This window comes from Diceros bicornis, chromosome 5 (assembly GCF_020826845.1).
Source record: "Diceros bicornis minor isolate mBicDic1 chromosome 5, mDicBic1.mat.cur, whole genome shotgun sequence".
Taxonomy (NCBI): domain Eukaryota; kingdom Metazoa; phylum Chordata; class Mammalia; order Perissodactyla; family Rhinocerotidae; genus Diceros; species Diceros bicornis.
This window is the reverse complement of record NC_080744.1, coordinates 24,782,427-24,800,075: the sequence shown is the minus strand read 5'-3', so window position 1 is coordinate 24,800,075 and position 17,649 is coordinate 24,782,427. Positions and strand designations below refer to the sequence as shown.

Below are 17,649 nucleotides of genomic sequence, written 5' to 3'. Positions count from 1 at the left end.
AGGGATAATCAAATCAGTAAACATGATGTTGCTTGGAGGGTGAATGCTTGGACTCAGGGCATCAGAGGGTCTCAGGACAGCAGGTTCTGGAGTCAGACTGCCTGGGTTCACGCCAGAGCTCTTCAACTTATAAGCTTTGTCATGTTATGCAAGTTACCTGATCTCTCCACACCTTACTTAGTTTCCCTATTTGTAATGTGGAGATGATAATAGTACTTAGTCTGAAGTTTGCTCTGATAATTAAATGACTTATTATGTGCAAAAGGCTTAGAAATGATGTCTGATACCTAATAAAGTGTCAAAGCTCTTATTTTATGGAGAGAGCTTACAACCAGACCTTGTTCCTGCCCCCAGTGTAGCCTCTCTCTCCATTGACCTAACTCATATCCCCAATTTAGTGTCTCTTTCAGATAGGGTTAGGGCTGGATGAAAACCAGAATAGCTTTGAGATGGTTAGTTTTATGTATATCAACTTGGCTGGTAACCTATGGTACCCAGTTATTTAATCAAACACTAATCTAGATATTGCAATGGAGATGTTCTGGAGAGGTGGTTAACACCTACAATCAGCTGACTTTAAGTAGAGTACCCTTGATAATGCGGGTGGGTCTCATCCAATCAGTTGAAGGCCTTAAGAGCAAAAACTGAGATTTCCCAGAGAAGAAGAAATTCTGCCTCAAGACTGCAGTATCACCTTCACCTGAGTTTCCAGCCTGTGGCCTGCCACACAAATTTCAGACTTGCCAGCCCCACCATCATGTGAGCCGATTCCTTAAAATAAATCTCACTATTTATATATAAATATAATAGGTTCTATTTCTCTGGATAACCCTGACTTGCTCTTTGGAGAACCCTTTTCTAAACTCTGGGCTGATGGTTTATTTTGGTTACAGGTTCTTTACATTCTTTCTTCAGCCAGGCTTAGTGCATTTAGGTCTCTCTACATTTTGGTTGTATTTTTTGACACCAGGCCTTACTTATTAGCCACTTTGGCTAGATCTCAGCCACTCGAATATTTACCATCTTTTAGGGTGAATTATTCCTACAGATTGTTAATCTCTTTCACAATGAGTTGACTTCTATATTTTCACTGTCTCCAGGTCTAAGGAGACCTGCCAGTTCCTTTAATAAAACCGAGCCCAGGTCCTTCAAGATGGGTAATGTGGAGAGACTCTTCATGGGGTGTGGGGCCCCACAGTGAGCCTTGACCTCGGGGATTCCCTTCTCCTTTTGGGAGCATCAGGCTGGACTCTAGAAGACACTGGGTTTCCTATTTGTGGTGGCTGAGGAAGAATGCAGGGTCACTCCCCCAAGACCTGGATATTCACCCTTCATTGGGAACCTTGAGGGGACAGATTTTGTTTGTCCGACAGCCTCAGAGTTTCCCTACGGAGAGTGATCCTATTCCAAGTTCTGGGGGTGATTTACTTTGCCTCTCATTGTGGAGGAAGAATCACACAGACTTAATTCTTGATCAGATGTGGTACAAGACAAGTGGAGAGAGAGATGCTTGTGAAAGAATGAAGGAGAGGCAGTAAATGTAAATCTTTTCTGAAAAGGGTGAGGGGGAGAGAGAGGGCAGCCGAAGTCCCCGATGCTAATGCTCTCGCTGTCACACACCCCTCTGCTGGCCCTCCAAGCCCCCTTCCCATCTGTTCCACAACAGACCACAGCACGTGTGACGGGCACCTCCTGCGAACCTTCCCTCTCCAGTCAGTGTGAAGAAGGGCAGGACCAAGACAAACCGCTGTAGTGCCCCCTTCACGAGCACTCAACAGCCCTTGTGTCCCTTTCCCCTCAACACGGAACTATTTTGAAAGACTTTTTTCGACCAAACTACATTCATAAGCTCAGTAATTAATTCATTTTTTCATGAACTAACTAAAATTAATATACTGATTTACTGTAATACCAAAAAAGCAAAGGCACTTAGCAAGATACATATACAATGATATTCAATGAAGTATTTTTGTAATAGGGCAAAGTGGAAACAATCTATTTATCATGAAAAGAATGGTTAAATTATGATACAGCCATACTCTAACAATAATATGAGCTCATATTTTTGTACATATGTTTGCATATTTTTAGAAAATGGTCTGGCTCTATATGCACCACTCTAAATCACTCTAGTTACTCTAGGACGGTGGATTGGGGTAATGGGGTTTGTGTGTGTGTGGTTCAGTTTTTTACTTTTTATTGTTATATACTTCTGTTTTATTTGAATTTTTTTACGAAGCACAATTTTTTTGTTTTTAAGCCAATATACTTTTTAAATAGTTGTGCAGCACTGTTGCAGGCAAATGTTCAATTTTCCTTAGTCTTTTGGAAACACAAGAAACAGCTAGCCGTCTATCCTCATGCCGTTTAGAAAGCCAGGGCTGGGAACCACTGCTTAGGAAGCCATTTTGCTTTCTGAGGCAGCTGGAAATCTAAATATTTCTCAAACCACAGCTCGCCAGAGTCTTGATAGAAGCCATGGGATATTTTTCTCAAATTTTTGCCATTTAAGATGAAGGCTTTCGTTGGCACGTGATTTGCTCATTCCTAACTCGGTGCCTTCACACACTGGTCCTTCCCCTTTCTCTATCTTTGATGTTTTTGCAAAATTCTATCCCAAACTCGCCTCTACAAAGGCAGAATCAAATCTGCCTTCCCTGCTAAGGCTATACCTTATAATTCCTAATTCACTTCTCTTGGTTTTCAGCATTGATTTGCACTTCCTGTTACTTTATATTCTTAGACGGTTTCTGTGTGTCTACTATCACCTGTAGGTTGTAAACATTGAGGACAGGGTCCATTTCTTTTTTATTATTATCCTTATTATTTCGAATACTAAAACCTAGTATGGTTCAAGATGAGCACGTGATTAAATGAGGAAATGCTGAATGCATAATAAATATCAGGAAGAACTATCTTGAGATTTTTGAGGTTCATTTCCAGATGCTACTAACTACAAAGGGAAAATGTACTTGCATAGATTAGAGAGATCTGGCAGTTGCCACCTTAACCAAGCAATCAAACCCAGCATAATTAAGAGTGAGACATTCTGACCTGACATGGCTCCAGGGTGATGTAATGTGAAGTACGTAATGCTATCTATTCAGTATTCTTTGCAAAAATGTTTAACTTGAATCTAATAAAGCCTGTAGACCTACTTCCCATTTACAGGAAATGTAGTTTATATAGCTCTGCCCGACAGAACTTTCTGCGCTGATGTAAATGTTGTATATCTGCAAATACAGTAGCCACCAACCTACTGAAAGTTTAATTTTACTTCATTTTAATTAACTTGAATTTAAATAGCTATGTGTGGCTAGTGGCTACTACACTGGAGAGAACAGGAGAGGAACAAGTTCACCACCACAGGAAACAATTAGACAATGGGACATTCTACAAGGTAACTGGCCTGGATTTTTTCAGAGAGTCAATTTCATTAAAAAAAAAAGTGGGAGGAATGTTCTATTTTAAAAGAAATTGAAGGGGCCAGCCCGGTGATGTAGCTGTTAAGTTTGCTTGTTCCGCTTTGGCAGCCCGGGGTTCGCTGTTTCGAATCCTGGGTGGGGACCTACTCAAGGCCCATCAAGCCATGCTGAGGCGGTGTCCCACATAGAAGTAGTAGAAGGACCTACAGCTAGGGTATACAACTATGTACTGGGGCTTTGGGGAGAAAAAAGAGAAAAAGAGGAAGATTGGTAACAGATGTTAGCTCAGGGCCAATCTTCCTCAAGAAAAAATAAATCAAAGAAACCTAACATCCAAATGTAATACATGAACCTTTACTGGACCCTAGACCACAAGAAAAAATCGGGGAAATTTGAATATGACCTGGATAATAGATATTATGAAATTATAAATTTTTTAGGTATAATAATTTTATTAGATATACAGGGGAGTACCCTTATTTTTAGGAGTTGCTTGCTTAAGTATTTAGGAAATGAAATGTCATAATGTCTGCAACTTACTATAAAATGGTTCAGAAAAAAAAGTCTGTATAACTATATGTTTATCTATCTATATAGAGAGAGCAGGAGGAAGGGGAGGAAAGAGGGAGAGAGAGAAAAAAAGCAAAATGTTAGTAATTGTGGAATCTAGGTTAAGAGTATATTGGTGCTTATCATACTGTTCTTTCAACTTTTCTGTAGGTTTGAAAACTTTCCCCAAAATAGTTTGGTAAAAAAAAACTGTAGAACTAAGCAATATTGACATTTTCTGAGTTTTTCCATTAATCTGTTTGCTATTTGTTTATTTTGTGTGGGCCAACATTTGCATAAAAATTTAAAGTTGAGTCAAAGACCTTAATTTTCCTATAAATCAATTCAAGACCATCATTATTTGATCTTAGCAAAAGAATGCCTCGAGATAGTCTCCCTGGAAAGTGGTCTGAGAAGCTGAGTAGGCTCTTCTAAGTAAGGGTAGAAGTCTTCTGCTTCTGTTCTCAGTCCCTGACTTTGACACCAGCCAGGTCCTGCCTTGTTCTAAGCTAAGTAGACCGTGGAACTTGGTTCCTCAGGGTGATCTCCTCCCCCGCTCTGCTTCTGGAGAAACAAGTAACCCTCAAACCACACCAGAGGGAACCAGGAGCACAAGTGGCTTGTCCTTTCCTGTAGCAAAGCGGGATGCCTGGCGGCTTTATCATAGCCACCCCACTGAGAGCCACAGTGACAGACTAGTCCCCTACCCACCTTAGCATCTAGCACCCCTCTGGAGATTACAGTTCTTCAAGAGCAAAGCCCAGTTGTAATCCACTTCTGCTCCCTAAGAATGAAGCCTCTAAGACTCCAAGTGGCCAGGCTGGCACTTCTACCTCCCACCCTTTGCGTAAGCATTCTAGATCTGTCTCTACTTGGATTCACTCAGTTCTCCCTCCTTACTCACAGCCTTCGAAATTCTTTTTTTTTTCTTTTTCCCATAAAGTCCTACTTTTCTTTTTTTTTTTAATTTTATTTATTTATTTTTTCCCCCCAAAGCCCCAGTAGATAGTTGTATGTCATAGCTGCACATCCTTCTAGTTGCTGTATGTGGGACGTGGCCTCAGCATGGCCGGAGAAGTGGTGCGTCGGTGCGCGCCTGGGATCCGAACCTGGGCCACCAGCAGCGGAGCGCACGCACTTACCCACTAAGGCACGGGGCCAGCCCTCGAAATTCTTTTTCCATCTTTGCCCAAAGGAAAATGACTAAACGCCTAGGTCACAATATCATCACTTTATTCAGGAGATAATCAACTACAATACAGGGCTGACACTGACAAATAGCTGTACATAAAAGTATATAAACCTGCTCCATTCTCCAGAAGAGACTCAGTCATTGTAAACAAGGGAGAGAAACCAGGAGGGAGCCTAAAGGACTGCAGTGTTTCAAGCAAGTGTGCCCACACTCCCTTGAGTGACGGTGGCCTCAGCTGGAGGTGGTCCTGTTAGCAGGAAGAGAAGGAGGCAGCGCCTGTGCAGACGCCGCGCCTCCTGGCCCACCACCGCTCAGCGGTAGGCCTTGTTGAACTCCTGGAGGGCCCAGCGCTTGTTCTCAGTTGCCTGCTTGAGTTGGGTGTACTCTTTCACCAGCCTGTCAAATTCCTCCCCGAGGACCTCGTAGGTGTTCAGGACCTGTCGGGACTTCTCCATGTCCTGCTCTTGTAGGCGAATGGCCCCCTCCAAACGGTCCCTAAGAGCCCAGGCACGTAAGATACAATATGAGGATCTGGCTCCTCAGAAAGTAGACAAGAATGGGAATGGGAACACGTTAAAATGAATGAGTCTGGAGAGTGTGGGAACCAGCTCTGAAGAGCTGTGCCAGGCTCTCAGGAGTTCTCACCTAATGAGACGATGAACTTCCACTTTCTCAGCAGTGTAAGTGTCAGACAAAATCTTCAGCTCCTCCATCCTGACAGACGGAAGAAAAAAATGTCAAGCCAAGGAGCCTTGACAGCAGCAGAGTTAGGAATAGGACACAGTACCTTCCCATGGTCAAGGTGTGGGCTAAGCAGTGACAGGATAAACAAGGTCACTCTGAATTCCCCAGCAATTTATCTCACAGTAAAGCACCTATTTCAGAAGGCTTTAAAATGTGAGACTCCAGAATGCTGAAAGTGTTTGGGTCCAAAGGTGAGTACTGCTGAGTCACATTTACTCCACACCCACAAGGTGCTAGGCATGGCAGAGAGGAAAGAAAGATGAGGGCAAGGGTTAGAGGGGGTGGTGTGTGAGACAGAGTCCCCTAGATCCACAGGGGTCATAGCTCACCTCAGCTTAAGGATCATGGCAGTGCACTTGATCTCCAGGTACTGGGCATTGATGCGGTCTAGCTCAGACTGAGTCTTCAGCCGGTGCTCCTGAAGAAGCCTCTGCAGCAAGGCAAGGCAGCGGAGAAGCACCTGAGCCCCCAAGAGGCAGGAGGAAGAGGGTGTAAACAAAAGGCAGTACAAAACAAGGCAGATCAGAGGCCAGCCCCGTGGCGCAGTTAAGTGCGTGCGCTCGGCTACTGGCGGCCCGGGTTCGGATGCCGGGCGCGCACCAACGCACCGCTTCTCCGGCCATGCTGAGGCCGCGTCCACACATACAGCAACTAGAAGGATGTGCAACTATGACGTGCAACTATCTACTGGGGCTTTGGGGGCAAAAAAAAAAGGAGGAGGATTGGCAATAGATGTTAGCTCAGAGCCGGTCTTCCTCAGCGGAAAGAGGAGGATTAGCATGGATGTTAGCTCAGGGCTGATCTTCCTCACAAAAAAAAAACAAGGCAGATCAGAAATCCTGGGCTTTCCCAAAGGTGCCCCTGGGGTCAGGGTAAAAGAGACAGGAGACTAGCCCGCTGCCCTGACAAACCTGGGAGTAGGTGGCGCTCTTCTTCTCCAGCAGCACCGTCTGCTCCTTCTGGTGGCTCTTCAGGTCCTGGCACTGCTGCTTCTCACCCACCAGGACCTCGGCCAGTTTCCACACCTTTGCTGCCTTCAGGGTTTCACTGTCCGAATCTGGGCAAAGAGACAGAGGACTGGACAGGAAAACCCTAATTGCTGCTCCCTTCTAAGGCCATTTTTCAGTGCCCCTATCCTACACCTAGCCCTACGAATTCTGTCTCCTTCCAGGTTTTCTTTTGATGTCCTGTTAAAAGTGGCCCAGTTCTCATAATTAAGTTCTTTTCACTCTTACCTTTAATTCCAGATTTGGCCCTAATTCTTTTTTTTCCCAAATGTATTTATTTGTTTATTTTTTTGCCAAGGAAGATTCACCCTGAGCTAACATCTGTGCCATTCTTCCTCTATTTTGTATGTGGGTTGCTGTCACAACATGGCCACTGACGAGTGGTGTAGGTCCATGCCTGGGAATCAAACCCAGGCCGCCGAAGCAGAGCACACCAAACTTAACCACTAGGCCACGGGGCCGGCCCCTGGCCCTTAATTCTTAACTCATAGATATAAAGACAAGGGGAACACCTATTAGCCTGAACTTTCTTCCCTATTCCATTCTGATTCTCCTGAGAAGAATGAACTCATCCCTCCCTGCAGCCAGAGGACACTCCTGCTTGGCACCTTGCTGAGTAAAAGAAGTCCTTACAAAATTCCTTGCTTTTATTCTACCATCAAGGAAACAAACATGTAAGCATTTCTAATGCTTCCTAGCTTCTGTCCCAAATCTAAAATCCAAATACATTATTCTCAAAACAGCAGACCAGGAGCCCTGAAGGCCAGCTGTGAACAGAGCACGGAGAGCCAGCACTCACCTGAACTGGGATCATGGTAGCAGAGCAGAGTGAAACATTTCTTCTTGAGCTGCTCCTCTACCTCTAGCGGAAGCCGAGCTCTCATCCGCACAAAATCCTACAGCCACAGAAGCAAAAAGAGAGATGCAGACTGCTGGAACTAGGAAGATCCAGCCAATGAATACTTGATGACAACAATCTCAGTGATAACCAAAGAAAATGCCTCAAGAGACAGCATCCACTTTTACCCTATTAAATTAGCAAAGAATAAAATGACTGTCAAGATCCCATGTTGATGAAAAGGTGGAGAATCAGGGCACTGGGAAGGCCCTTCTGGAGAGCAGTTTTGCAGGATGTACCAGTATGTTCTATGTGTATATTCCGTGACCCAGTGATGCCACTTTGAGCACGAATACTCGGGAAATATGAACTAGCATGTTCATATCAGTGTGGTTTCTAAGAGCAAAAATGTGGAAACAACCTTAAATTGATATCCATCAATTAGGTTAAGCAAATTATGCTACATCCACACAACGGAATCTTATGAGTGCTTGAAACTGCTGATATAATACGGACACTGAGCACTAACCATGTGCCTGGACACTGTGCTAAGAGTGCTTTAGGAGGTATCGTCTTATTTACATTTTTTATTGACTTGAAAAAAAAGTCCAAAATATATGAAGTGAAAACAGATTATACTCTCTACACAAGCATGGAGGGTAGAATACCATTTATGTCGAGCTGCATATAATAATACTGTATTATTTCTAGATGTAGTATTTCAGCTTTTACTTTCTTCTGTGTAATGTTTTTCTTTTTTTGGGGAGTGGGGGAAGAAGATTGGCCCTGAGCGAACATCTGTGCCTATCTTCCTCTATTTTGTATGTGGGACGCTGCCACGGCATGGCCTGACGAGTGGTGCGTAGGTCTGTGCCCGGGATCCGAACACACAAACCCCAGGCCACCAAAGCAGAGTATGCTAACTTAACCGGGCCGGCCCCTGTTTTTCTTATTTATGAATGTGTATCATTTTTAAAAAAACAATAAAGCTTAACAAAAAAATATTTAAATATATTGGAGAAATTAACCCATTTTGTTTCTTTGGTCCCAATATCTGCCCACCCCCAACCTCTGAGGGTGGCATGAGCTCCAGAAGGTCCGCTTTCTCCAGCCCGAGCAGTGGAGGCATCTCCCTCTCCTGGCTAGGACCTAAGAGCTGTGTCAGTTCAGTCACAAGTAGCTGCTGTTCAAGGGTCTCATGAAACTGAGAGAGAGAATAAAAACAAAAAGAGGTTACTATAAAACCTCTCCCACTCCCCTCCTCCATCCTCACAAACCAGTTCTTCACATATTTTCATAGTCCTCAAACATGTCAGAGACCCTTCTCAGCTGCTGACCCATGTCAGATAACTTCTCAGCTGCTAGTGCCTTCTCCTGTCAATCTTTCTTTTCAAAACCCTGACAACACGCCCACCTCTTCCCCCATAACTATAGTCCATTTCTTTTTTGATAACCATTATTCAAAGCTCCTCTTTCCCCCAGATCATATAATCAGATGAAGCCATAGTTGGCCTGGTCATTCCTATAGCTGATAACCAACCCCTACTTCATCGCTCCTGTCTCACCTTTTTGTCCTCAGAAGTTAAATTTGTGTCTTGTGTCTTCACATAGTAGTCGACAAGCAGCTCTTGAATGACTCTCTGTAAAATCTCAGACCTCAACCATGTTGTCTTATGCAGTCGAACTTCCTTCCATGCCTAGAAAACCCAAAGAATCCCAGGTGGGAACCTCTCCCTTAGAAGACTTTTCCTTCTTCCTATCATCCCTTCTCCCAGGGCTCTTACCTGAACCTGCTCCTTTGCCAGGGTGAGGCTTAAGCCACTCTCGTCTACGTGCTGTGAGAGAGTCAGCAGCAGTTTGCTGAAGTGCAGGTTCTGTAATAGGTCCTCTTCACTCAGGTTACAAGGAGGAAGCTGTTTGCTGCACACTTAATGGAATGTCCCCCATAGGGACAAAAAAGCAAAGAAGGTATGGACTCTTACTTTATATAATTGAGCATAACTCTTAGCTTAATACTCACTTCCAAAAAAACTCCTAGGTTTTTGGTAGAGAAGTTTTCTAAATCTAATGAAATTAAAAAAGAAAAAAAAATCCACAGCAGCTGGCCTGGTGGCGTAGCGGTTAAGTGCACGCACTCTGCTGTGGCAGCCCCGGGGCGGGGTTCAGATCCCTGGCACACACCGCACCGACGCACCGCTTGTCAAGCCATGCTGTGGTGGTGGCCCATATAAAGTGAAGGGAGATGGGCACAGATGTTAGCCCAGGACCAGTCTTCCTCAGCAAAAAGAGGAGGATTGGCCACAAATGTTAGCTCAGGGCTAATCTTCCTCACAAAAATAAAAAAAAAAATCCACAAATAAACTAGAGGCAATACTCAAAGTAACAAGCTTTTATTATATACAAGGAGATTAATCAAGAATTAGAGAATGAGCCTGTAATAAAACTAAGATCTTAGAAAATGGAAATGCAGTTGGAAAATATTAGACAAATACAATCAATAAGGGACCCATTAGTAGGGGTCACCACAGGACCCAAAATGCCTCATTCACACAGAATAACTAGAGTTCTTGAGGAAGGGGAAAAAAACCCACATGTAAAGTTCCAACTTTGGATGTGATCTCTAGTCGCATAAGCAACACTGCGAGAAGGTATAGTCTTAGGAGTAAGCAAAAAATTTAACTAACCAAATTCTCCTTATTGTAAATAGAGTTGAGTAACCCATGTGGATGCAGAACAGCACATGCATGAGAAAAAGTGCAAGAAACTGGGATTCTCTGGTTATTCCATATGCTCAAGGGGCTTGCTTTCCATCTCTTTTCCCACATGCTTTCTGCTGGGGTCTTCTGTTTTACTCCTACTTACCAAACACTCAAATTTTCATTCTTTGGACCACCATACCCACAGTCCTCTTAGAAAATAAGAAACCTCTTCTTTTTTCCTCTAAGGCATTGAAGGATCAATATGGAAATGATCAAAATATAGAAGATTCAAGTTCTTGAAGGAGTCAAGATATAGAAAGGATTTGAGATATGAAAAGAATTCAAGATAAGGAAGGATCTGAGATTTTGGAGAACAAGATATGAGAAAATTCAAGACACAGGAAGGAAGGAAGCCGTCAAAGTGTTTGCTGGCCACCGTTATCTTCAGGATATGCTTGCTGACACAGCATGGGAGCATCTTGAATTTTTAATCTAATGCCCAAGCAGGTACTGAACAGAAATCAATGTAATCTGTTTTCCAAGAAGAGAGTGTTTAAGAATCTTCATATACTCTAGTTTCCCCAGAAACCTAGGCTTCTGTGAGAGAAACTATACTGGTGAACATTATAAATCCTTTTTATTATAGAAGGCAAGAACCTGGATAAGACTTCTCTGGATAAGTCATCAAACCTCTTGCAAATGGCTACCCTTACCTTGCTGGAGTATTTCCATCCCTTCTCCAGGTGAGCAGAAATCCCCGGATGCCATCTGAGTTTCTCAGGATTCTTATCTGTGGACCTGAGTGAAAGAAACAAAACAATGAATAAATTGGCTGGCCGCTCCAGAGAAAAATACCTTGGGTTGGAATTTCTGTTGCCTACGTGCTGAGGAATCAGGGATGCCTCTTACAGGGAAGGACAATATCACACATCCTGGGTCCCAAGCTCTTATATAAGTTTTAGGGACAGACTTATAAGTGGCATAACATTTTGCATTCTAAGCACATAAGTGTTTCTACTTGTTCCAAGCTGTCTAAAAAGGTGCACCCTTAGGAAAGAAAACTTTCCAATTCACTAAAAAGGAGGATGCCTCCCTCCCCCAACCATTACATCTAAGTTAGAACTGAGCTGCTGCTTTCCAGTTATGAGTGAACTGGGGAAAGGGAAAAAAAAATCAAAGTCTGCTTTTTTCCCCAAATAACTCAGCTATCAAATTCCCCAACAGTTTCTGGCTTCTTTAACTTGTCCTTTCATCTAAGATCTGTTGGTAGTTTTTGATCATTAACTCTAGAAACATCCTTCAGGAGTGACAAATCATTCCACACTTGAACAACAACTGGTTTTCACATCACAGCTTTAGTAAAGAGCACCTGGAGGAAAGAGCATGACAAGAAGACTGACAGGAAGGTCAGTGCCAAAAGAGGAACGCAAAGGTGTAGTTCAACGTGGCTGAGGCTGGGATGTGAGCCCTCAGCATTTTGCCAGAACATGGAGTACACTGCAAAGAATGACATCAACACAAAGGGGGCGGTAAAGGTGGGCACAGTTTGGACTCTCGAGACAAAATTTTTCCCTTGACATTATTGTTCTTTTTTTTTTTTTGCTCCACCCCCTCCTCTCTGCAGGGTATCAACTCCAAAGGTCAGCGGAGCCTCCCAAAGCAGAACACAGAGGGTTATGATTTAACACTTCATGTTCACAGAACATTTGGTTTACTCCCTCGTTTTATGAGTAACATCAAAGTAACTACTCATTTGTTTTGTAACCTGGTCTAGAGGGGGACGCAGCTGAGGAGTCAGAATGCTAGGACTTAATTTGCAGCTCAGCCGTTGCTTCTGTGTGAATTGAAGGGAAATGCTTTTTTGTGCCAAACTCTTTTCCACCTGCAAAACTGAGATAACGATTCCTGCCTTGGATGAGACATTAAGAATTAATAACACAATCGACTTGTCAACAAAAGCCACTACTTAGTTGAGCTCAGTGTTTTAGCAATTCTGTCTATCGTTGATCTAAGACCGCAAATAAAAGTTCTGCAGGCAAATTTCGCACACAGAAATGAGGAGCACCCCAAATTTCAAAAAAGTCAGCTGTTCTTCCCTGGCAGGGAGAACTGCCCACTTGGGTTTTTCTAGGGTGCTTTCCTTTACCCTTTTAAAATGTTACAGGGCGTGGAAGGTGGCGGCAATCAGGCTCGATTCTCCACCCTCTGCACGCAGACATGTTAAAATGCTGCTACAGGGACCCAAGCATTTAAATGTTCTGACTCAGGCGTCTTTTAAATTCTTAGAGCTGTCTTTACACGCTGCACTGAACGTTAAATTGATTTTACAGGTATTTTCACAAGATGTGACCCTTACAGGGCCCCAGATGAATCAAAATGCGGAGCGGGCTCTCCGGCGCCTACTTCCCTTCCGTCTGGGCAGCCAAGGATTCCCAAGGGCAGGGCGGCCTCAGCGGCCGGAGACCGGGGGCTGGCCGGATTGACCCTCCCAGCGCCCCTCCTCCCCGTAGCGCCGCCCGCCGACCCTCTGAAGCAAACCTGCACACCCGAGGGCAGCTGAAGCTCCCGGGGCACTGCGGAGTGTCAACACCCGGGACCCGCCGGCCCCGGCTCCGGAACCTCTCACTCGGGCCGGGTGCAGGGGCTGGGGGAAGCAAGGCCCGGGAGGACCGTCGGAGAAAGGAAAGGGGAAAAGGAGCACCAAAGGCCTCGTGGGAGGGCGAGGGGGCGTGGCCACGCTAGAGGCGGGAACGGAAGGCCCCGCCCCTCGCCGGGCGCGCGCCTTTAGACGCCAACGGCCGGCGGCTCCGGGTTGTGGAGACCCGGCTGGGAAAAGGAGTGGTCTGAGGAACACTTATTTGCCCCTCTCCTGGGTACCTCCCCTGTTGAGGGCAAATGTTGAGAAAATGGTAGTAATTGCTAACAACTATTGAAGGCCTGCATGAGTCAGGCACTGTGCCCGAGTGTTTTGCTTGCCTTGCCTCGCTTCATTTAGTTCTTACCGCGCCCTATGAGGAAGTCACTGTCGTACCCATTTTACAGAGCGGAAAGCTAAGGCGCAAAGAGCTTAAGTGACCTGTTCAAGGTCGCGGCTCAGAGAGTCTGAACCTGACCCAGTAGCCCTCACAACCCCCCCCCCCCAAAGCCCTAGCAGACAGTAGTATGTCATAGCTGCACATCTTTCTAGTTGCTGTATGTGGGACGCGGCCTCAGCATGGCCAGAGAAGCCGTGCATCAGTGCGCGCCTGGGATCTGGTGTGGGCCACCAGCAGCGGAGCATGCGCACTTAACCGCTAAGCCACTGGTCAGCCCCTCTTTCTGTTTTTTAAAACTGTATGGACATGTATTGTTTGCGAGAAGTCTGGAGCTGGAGGTCCCAAGGCTTTTTAGTAGCTCCGCATTCAGTACAAGGTGTCAGGGTTCTTTGCATTCTCCTCATGGTCACTAGGTAGCTGCAGAAGTCCAAGAAGTGCATCCTCTCAACACCATTCCAAGTGGGAAGGGGAAGAGCCTTCTTCCGATAACAGTCAAGGAAGAAAATCTTCCCCAGAAGCACCCAGCAGACTTTCTCACGTGTCTCACTGGCCAGACTGGGTCACTTGCCCATACCCAGACCAGTGAGCTGGATGTCTTCCATTTGCCCCCCAGATCCACATTCTGCTCTTCAACACCATATGTAGACAGTAAGGACCACCTGTAAGGACTTCAGGGTTCCCATATTCCCTGACTGGTTTCAGCCAGTGGGGGATCCCAGCAGGAGGAGGGAGGGAGAGAAGACAGTGATGGGAGGAGGGGAACAATTCCCTGCTTCCTCCCTGAGATTGATCTCAGGCTGGCTATAGACTTTTAACAAAGGTCATTGCTCCTGTCAAGGGGGTCCCCCCACCTCTCTCTGTCTTAGACCCCACCCCCACCCGCAAGTTAACTGGAATCTAGTCATTAGTTGAATTATTTCAAAAATAATATTTGATGCTAAGTAAATTGCACCAAGGTTTATCAAATCTCTTGCATCAGAGAAGAAGCTGATAGTCTGGGATTGTGAGGTAGGAATCTCAGGGTCTAGGTATGCTGAGTGGCAGAGAGTTTAACCTTTTCTTTTAGTACTAACTAGAGAATTCTTCTAGCAGTACATGGGGGAATGGTGTGATCTAGTGCAGAAATTTTATATCCCTGGTCATCTTGTCAGCTGCCACCTTTCATGCTTAATATTAAAGTGCTGTCATTTTCTAAGGCTTTTAAAAATCATTTATGCTTCCTCAGCTCTGTATTGCAGCATCATTAAATATCAGGCATAATGTCCCTAACAAACGGCACTTGGAACAAAATAGCAAGCATGCCTTGGTGACTCAGAGCTGATCAGAAATCTACTGAAATTTCCTGTCTCCTATTTGTCAAATTTTCTAATATGGTACTACAAAGCTTTGGCTAAGCAGCTCTAAAGTACTTGGGGGATGAAGAGGTGAAGCGTGCAGAGGCCTTCAGGTAGGAGAGGAGAGCCATGGGAAGCCTTGAATTGGATCAAACATTCATATGCAATTATATGTTCAATCTGTCTCTGACAAACTGTGTGACCTTGGGCTTCAGGTTCCTTATCTATCAAAAGGAGGAAATAACATATTTCTAGCTCCTCCAATCTCATAGTGTTGATGTAATGATCAAATGAGATAATGGCTGAGAAGGTGCTTTGGAAAGACTATCAAAGTGAGGTGTTTTAAAATTGACACTTATTAAGCACTTATTAAATGTCTTGGAAGAGACACAAAGATAAAGATGACCCAGTCCCTGCCCTGAAGAAGTTCACAATGTAGTTGAGAAGGTAAGACATGCACATGAAAAGCAAATAATACCAGGTGGCAAAAGAGCAGTTTAGGTTATAAATACTAGGTACAGAACTCTTTCTGCAGGAATGGATAGCAAAGACTGTGAAATAAATCTTATCTTAGCTGGGCATGAAAGGAGAGAAAATTTGGATCATTTAGAAGGGAGGAAACATCCCAGCAAGTGAAGCAGAGACAAGGAGTCCAAGCTGCATTCTGGGTCCAAGAGGAGACTGGACCAGCTGAAGTGAAAGACTTCATTGGCCAGTTCTACATAAGACTAGAAAGTTGAGCCTATAGACCATCCTGGCAGTTAAAACTGCAGCAAAATACTGAAAAAGGATCCTACAATCAGACACCATCTGGTGTCCTTGAGCAAGAAAGAACTGCAAGAGAAGCCCTAGAAATCGTTCTTTCTCTCTTTCCTTCCCTACCTCCCTCTCTCTCTCTGTTCCAGACTTTTTAAAAAACAGCTTTATTGAGGTCTTTTGGCATACAATATTTAAAGCGTTTGTTTAAATTAAAGTGTTCAGTTTAAAGTTCATTAAGTTTTGACATCTGTGAAACCATCACCACAGATAGTTCACCAAGATAGGGAACATATGCATCATCCCTTAAGTGTTTACTTGTGCCCCTTGTAATTCCTCTCTCTGGCCCCTCCCAACCTCTGATCTGCTTTCTGTCACTATAGATTAGTTTGCACTTTCTAGAATTTTATATAAATGCAATCAAATAAAGATGTACTCTTTTTTTTGTCTGGCTTCTTTCACTCAGCATAGTTAATTTTAAGATTCATACATGTTGTTGCTAGTATCAACAATTCATTTTTTTAGTTCATCTTTTTATCGCTGAGAAGTAGTACACAATCCTCTTTAAAACCTTAACTTAGGGCCGGCCCCATGGCTTAGCGGTTAAGTGCACGCGCTCCGCTGCTGGCGGCCCAGGTTTGGATCCCGGGTGCGCACCGACACATCGCTTCTCTGGCCATGCTGAGGCCACGTCCCACATACAGCAACTAGAAGGCTGTGCAACTATGACATACAACTATCTACTGGGGCTTTGGGAGGGAACAATAAATAAATAAAAATTAAAAAAAAAATAAATAAATAAAAAATAAAACCTTAACTTAGGGGCCAGCCACGTGGTGTAGTGGTTAAGTCTGTCATGCTCTGCTACGGCAGCCTGGGTTCGAAGGTTTGGATCCTGGGCGCAGACTTACACCACTCATCAGCCAGGCTGTGGTGGCGACCCACATACAAAACAGAGGAAGATTGGCACAGATGTTAGCTCAGGGTGAATCTTCCTCAGCAAAAACAAACAAACAAAACAAAACCTTAACTTGTTTGGGTTTGTATGTAAGGAGGTGCTTCCTCCATGACCCCAAGGTTCCTATCTCAGTGCTTGGCATACAGAAGCACTTATTTGTTTTTTTGCTTTTTTTGTTTTCTTATTATAGTTTTTTTTTTAATGTTTAGTTTATTATTTATTTTATTTTTTTTGGTGAGGATGATTGGCCCTGAGCTAACATCCGTTGCCAATCTTCCTCTTTTTGCTTGAGGAAGACTGTCCCTGAGCTAACTGTGCCAGTCTTCCTCTATTTTTTACGTGGGATGCCGCCACAGCATGGCTTGATGAGCAGTGTGTAGGTCCGTGCCCAGGATCCAAACCCGTGAACCCCAGGCCGCCGAAGCACAGTGTGTGAACTTAACCACTACACCACCAGGCCAGTCCAACTTATTTGTTGAAAGAATGAATTTTTGACCACCCCCACAGTACTAATACCTTCTATAGTTTTGTTTGTTCCATGGAATGCTTGGCTTTTATAGGCCTGTCTCTTCATCAGTTTTGTTCATCTCACCTTCTGCTATGCCATATGCAAAATACGATCACTCACTTCTTAAATGTTCTTTAATGATAAAGCCAAGAAGATACTCAAGTATTCCTGAGCTAGACTCCAGTGGGGGGGTGGGAGCATGGGGGTGGAGAAAGATAAATTAGGCATAACTCCTGCCCACAATCCAGCTCTACCTTCTTGAAAACATTGCTCTTGATCAAGTCTTCAAAAAATATTCATGGATATGTTTTTAACTTGATGATAAATGTAAATGGGAGTCTGAGAAAAAGTCTACTTAACCTTTCAGACCTGGACATTCCTTTGCTGCATTGTTTAGAATTACAGAGAAGAATGGAGATTTGCTGAGAACATTGCAGGGACTCTGCCTCCCACAATCTAGCTGGAAAACAAACTGGTGCTCCAAAGATAGAGATTTCAGGTGAGTATTTAGTATTCTACTTACCAAACTAATGGAAGCTTTTGAGTAGAATATGTTCTCACACTGAAAATTTGGGCTTAAATAACCAGTTTCAAAGGTAGGACG

At 44.2% G+C, this 17,649-nt stretch overlaps 1 protein-coding gene across 2 annotated transcripts; it reads right to left on the bottom strand.

The window, feature by feature from the left end:
- Positions 1 to 5,190: 5,190 nt before the first annotated feature.
- On the bottom strand, positions 5,191 to 13,118 carry HAUS4 (HAUS augmin like complex subunit 4). 2 transcript variants are annotated; one of them, XM_058540978.1, is made up of 10 exons: positions 12,993 to 13,118; positions 11,168 to 11,252; positions 9,540 to 9,682; positions 9,321 to 9,452; positions 8,825 to 8,959; positions 7,717 to 7,813; positions 6,822 to 6,967; positions 6,240 to 6,370; positions 5,812 to 5,880; positions 5,191 to 5,661 (listed from the first exon to the last, which is right to left on the bottom strand). In XM_058540978.1, the coding sequence occupies exons 2-10, from the start codon at positions 11,220 to 11,222 to the stop codon at positions 5,478 to 5,480; spliced, it is 1,092 nt and encodes a 363-aa protein (XP_058396961.1). In that variant the 5' UTR covers positions 11,223 to 11,252; positions 12,993 to 13,118; the 3' UTR covers positions 5,191 to 5,477. The 2 variants fall into 2 exon arrangements, with proteins under 2 accessions (XP_058396961.1, XP_058396962.1); XM_058540979.1 differs by having other exon boundaries at positions 13,001 to 13,118.
- Between the last annotated feature and the right edge of the window lie 4,531 nt (positions 13,119 to 17,649).

Excerpts from the sequence above, each read along its gene's own strand:
- HAUS4 (XM_058540978.1), bottom strand. The coding sequence starts at position 11,222 with ATGGCATCCGGGGATTTCTGCTCACCTGGAGAAGGGATGGAAATACTC. Across the intron at positions 9,453-9,539 it reads TGGCAAAGGAGCAGGTTCAG|GCATGGAAGGAAGTTCGACT; the intron begins GTAAGAGCCCTG and ends TGGGTTTTCTAG. Across the intron at positions 5,881-6,239 it reads GCCATGATCCTTAAGCTGAG|GATGGAGGAGCTGAAGATTT; the intron begins GTGAGCTATGAC and ends TCCGTCTGTCAG.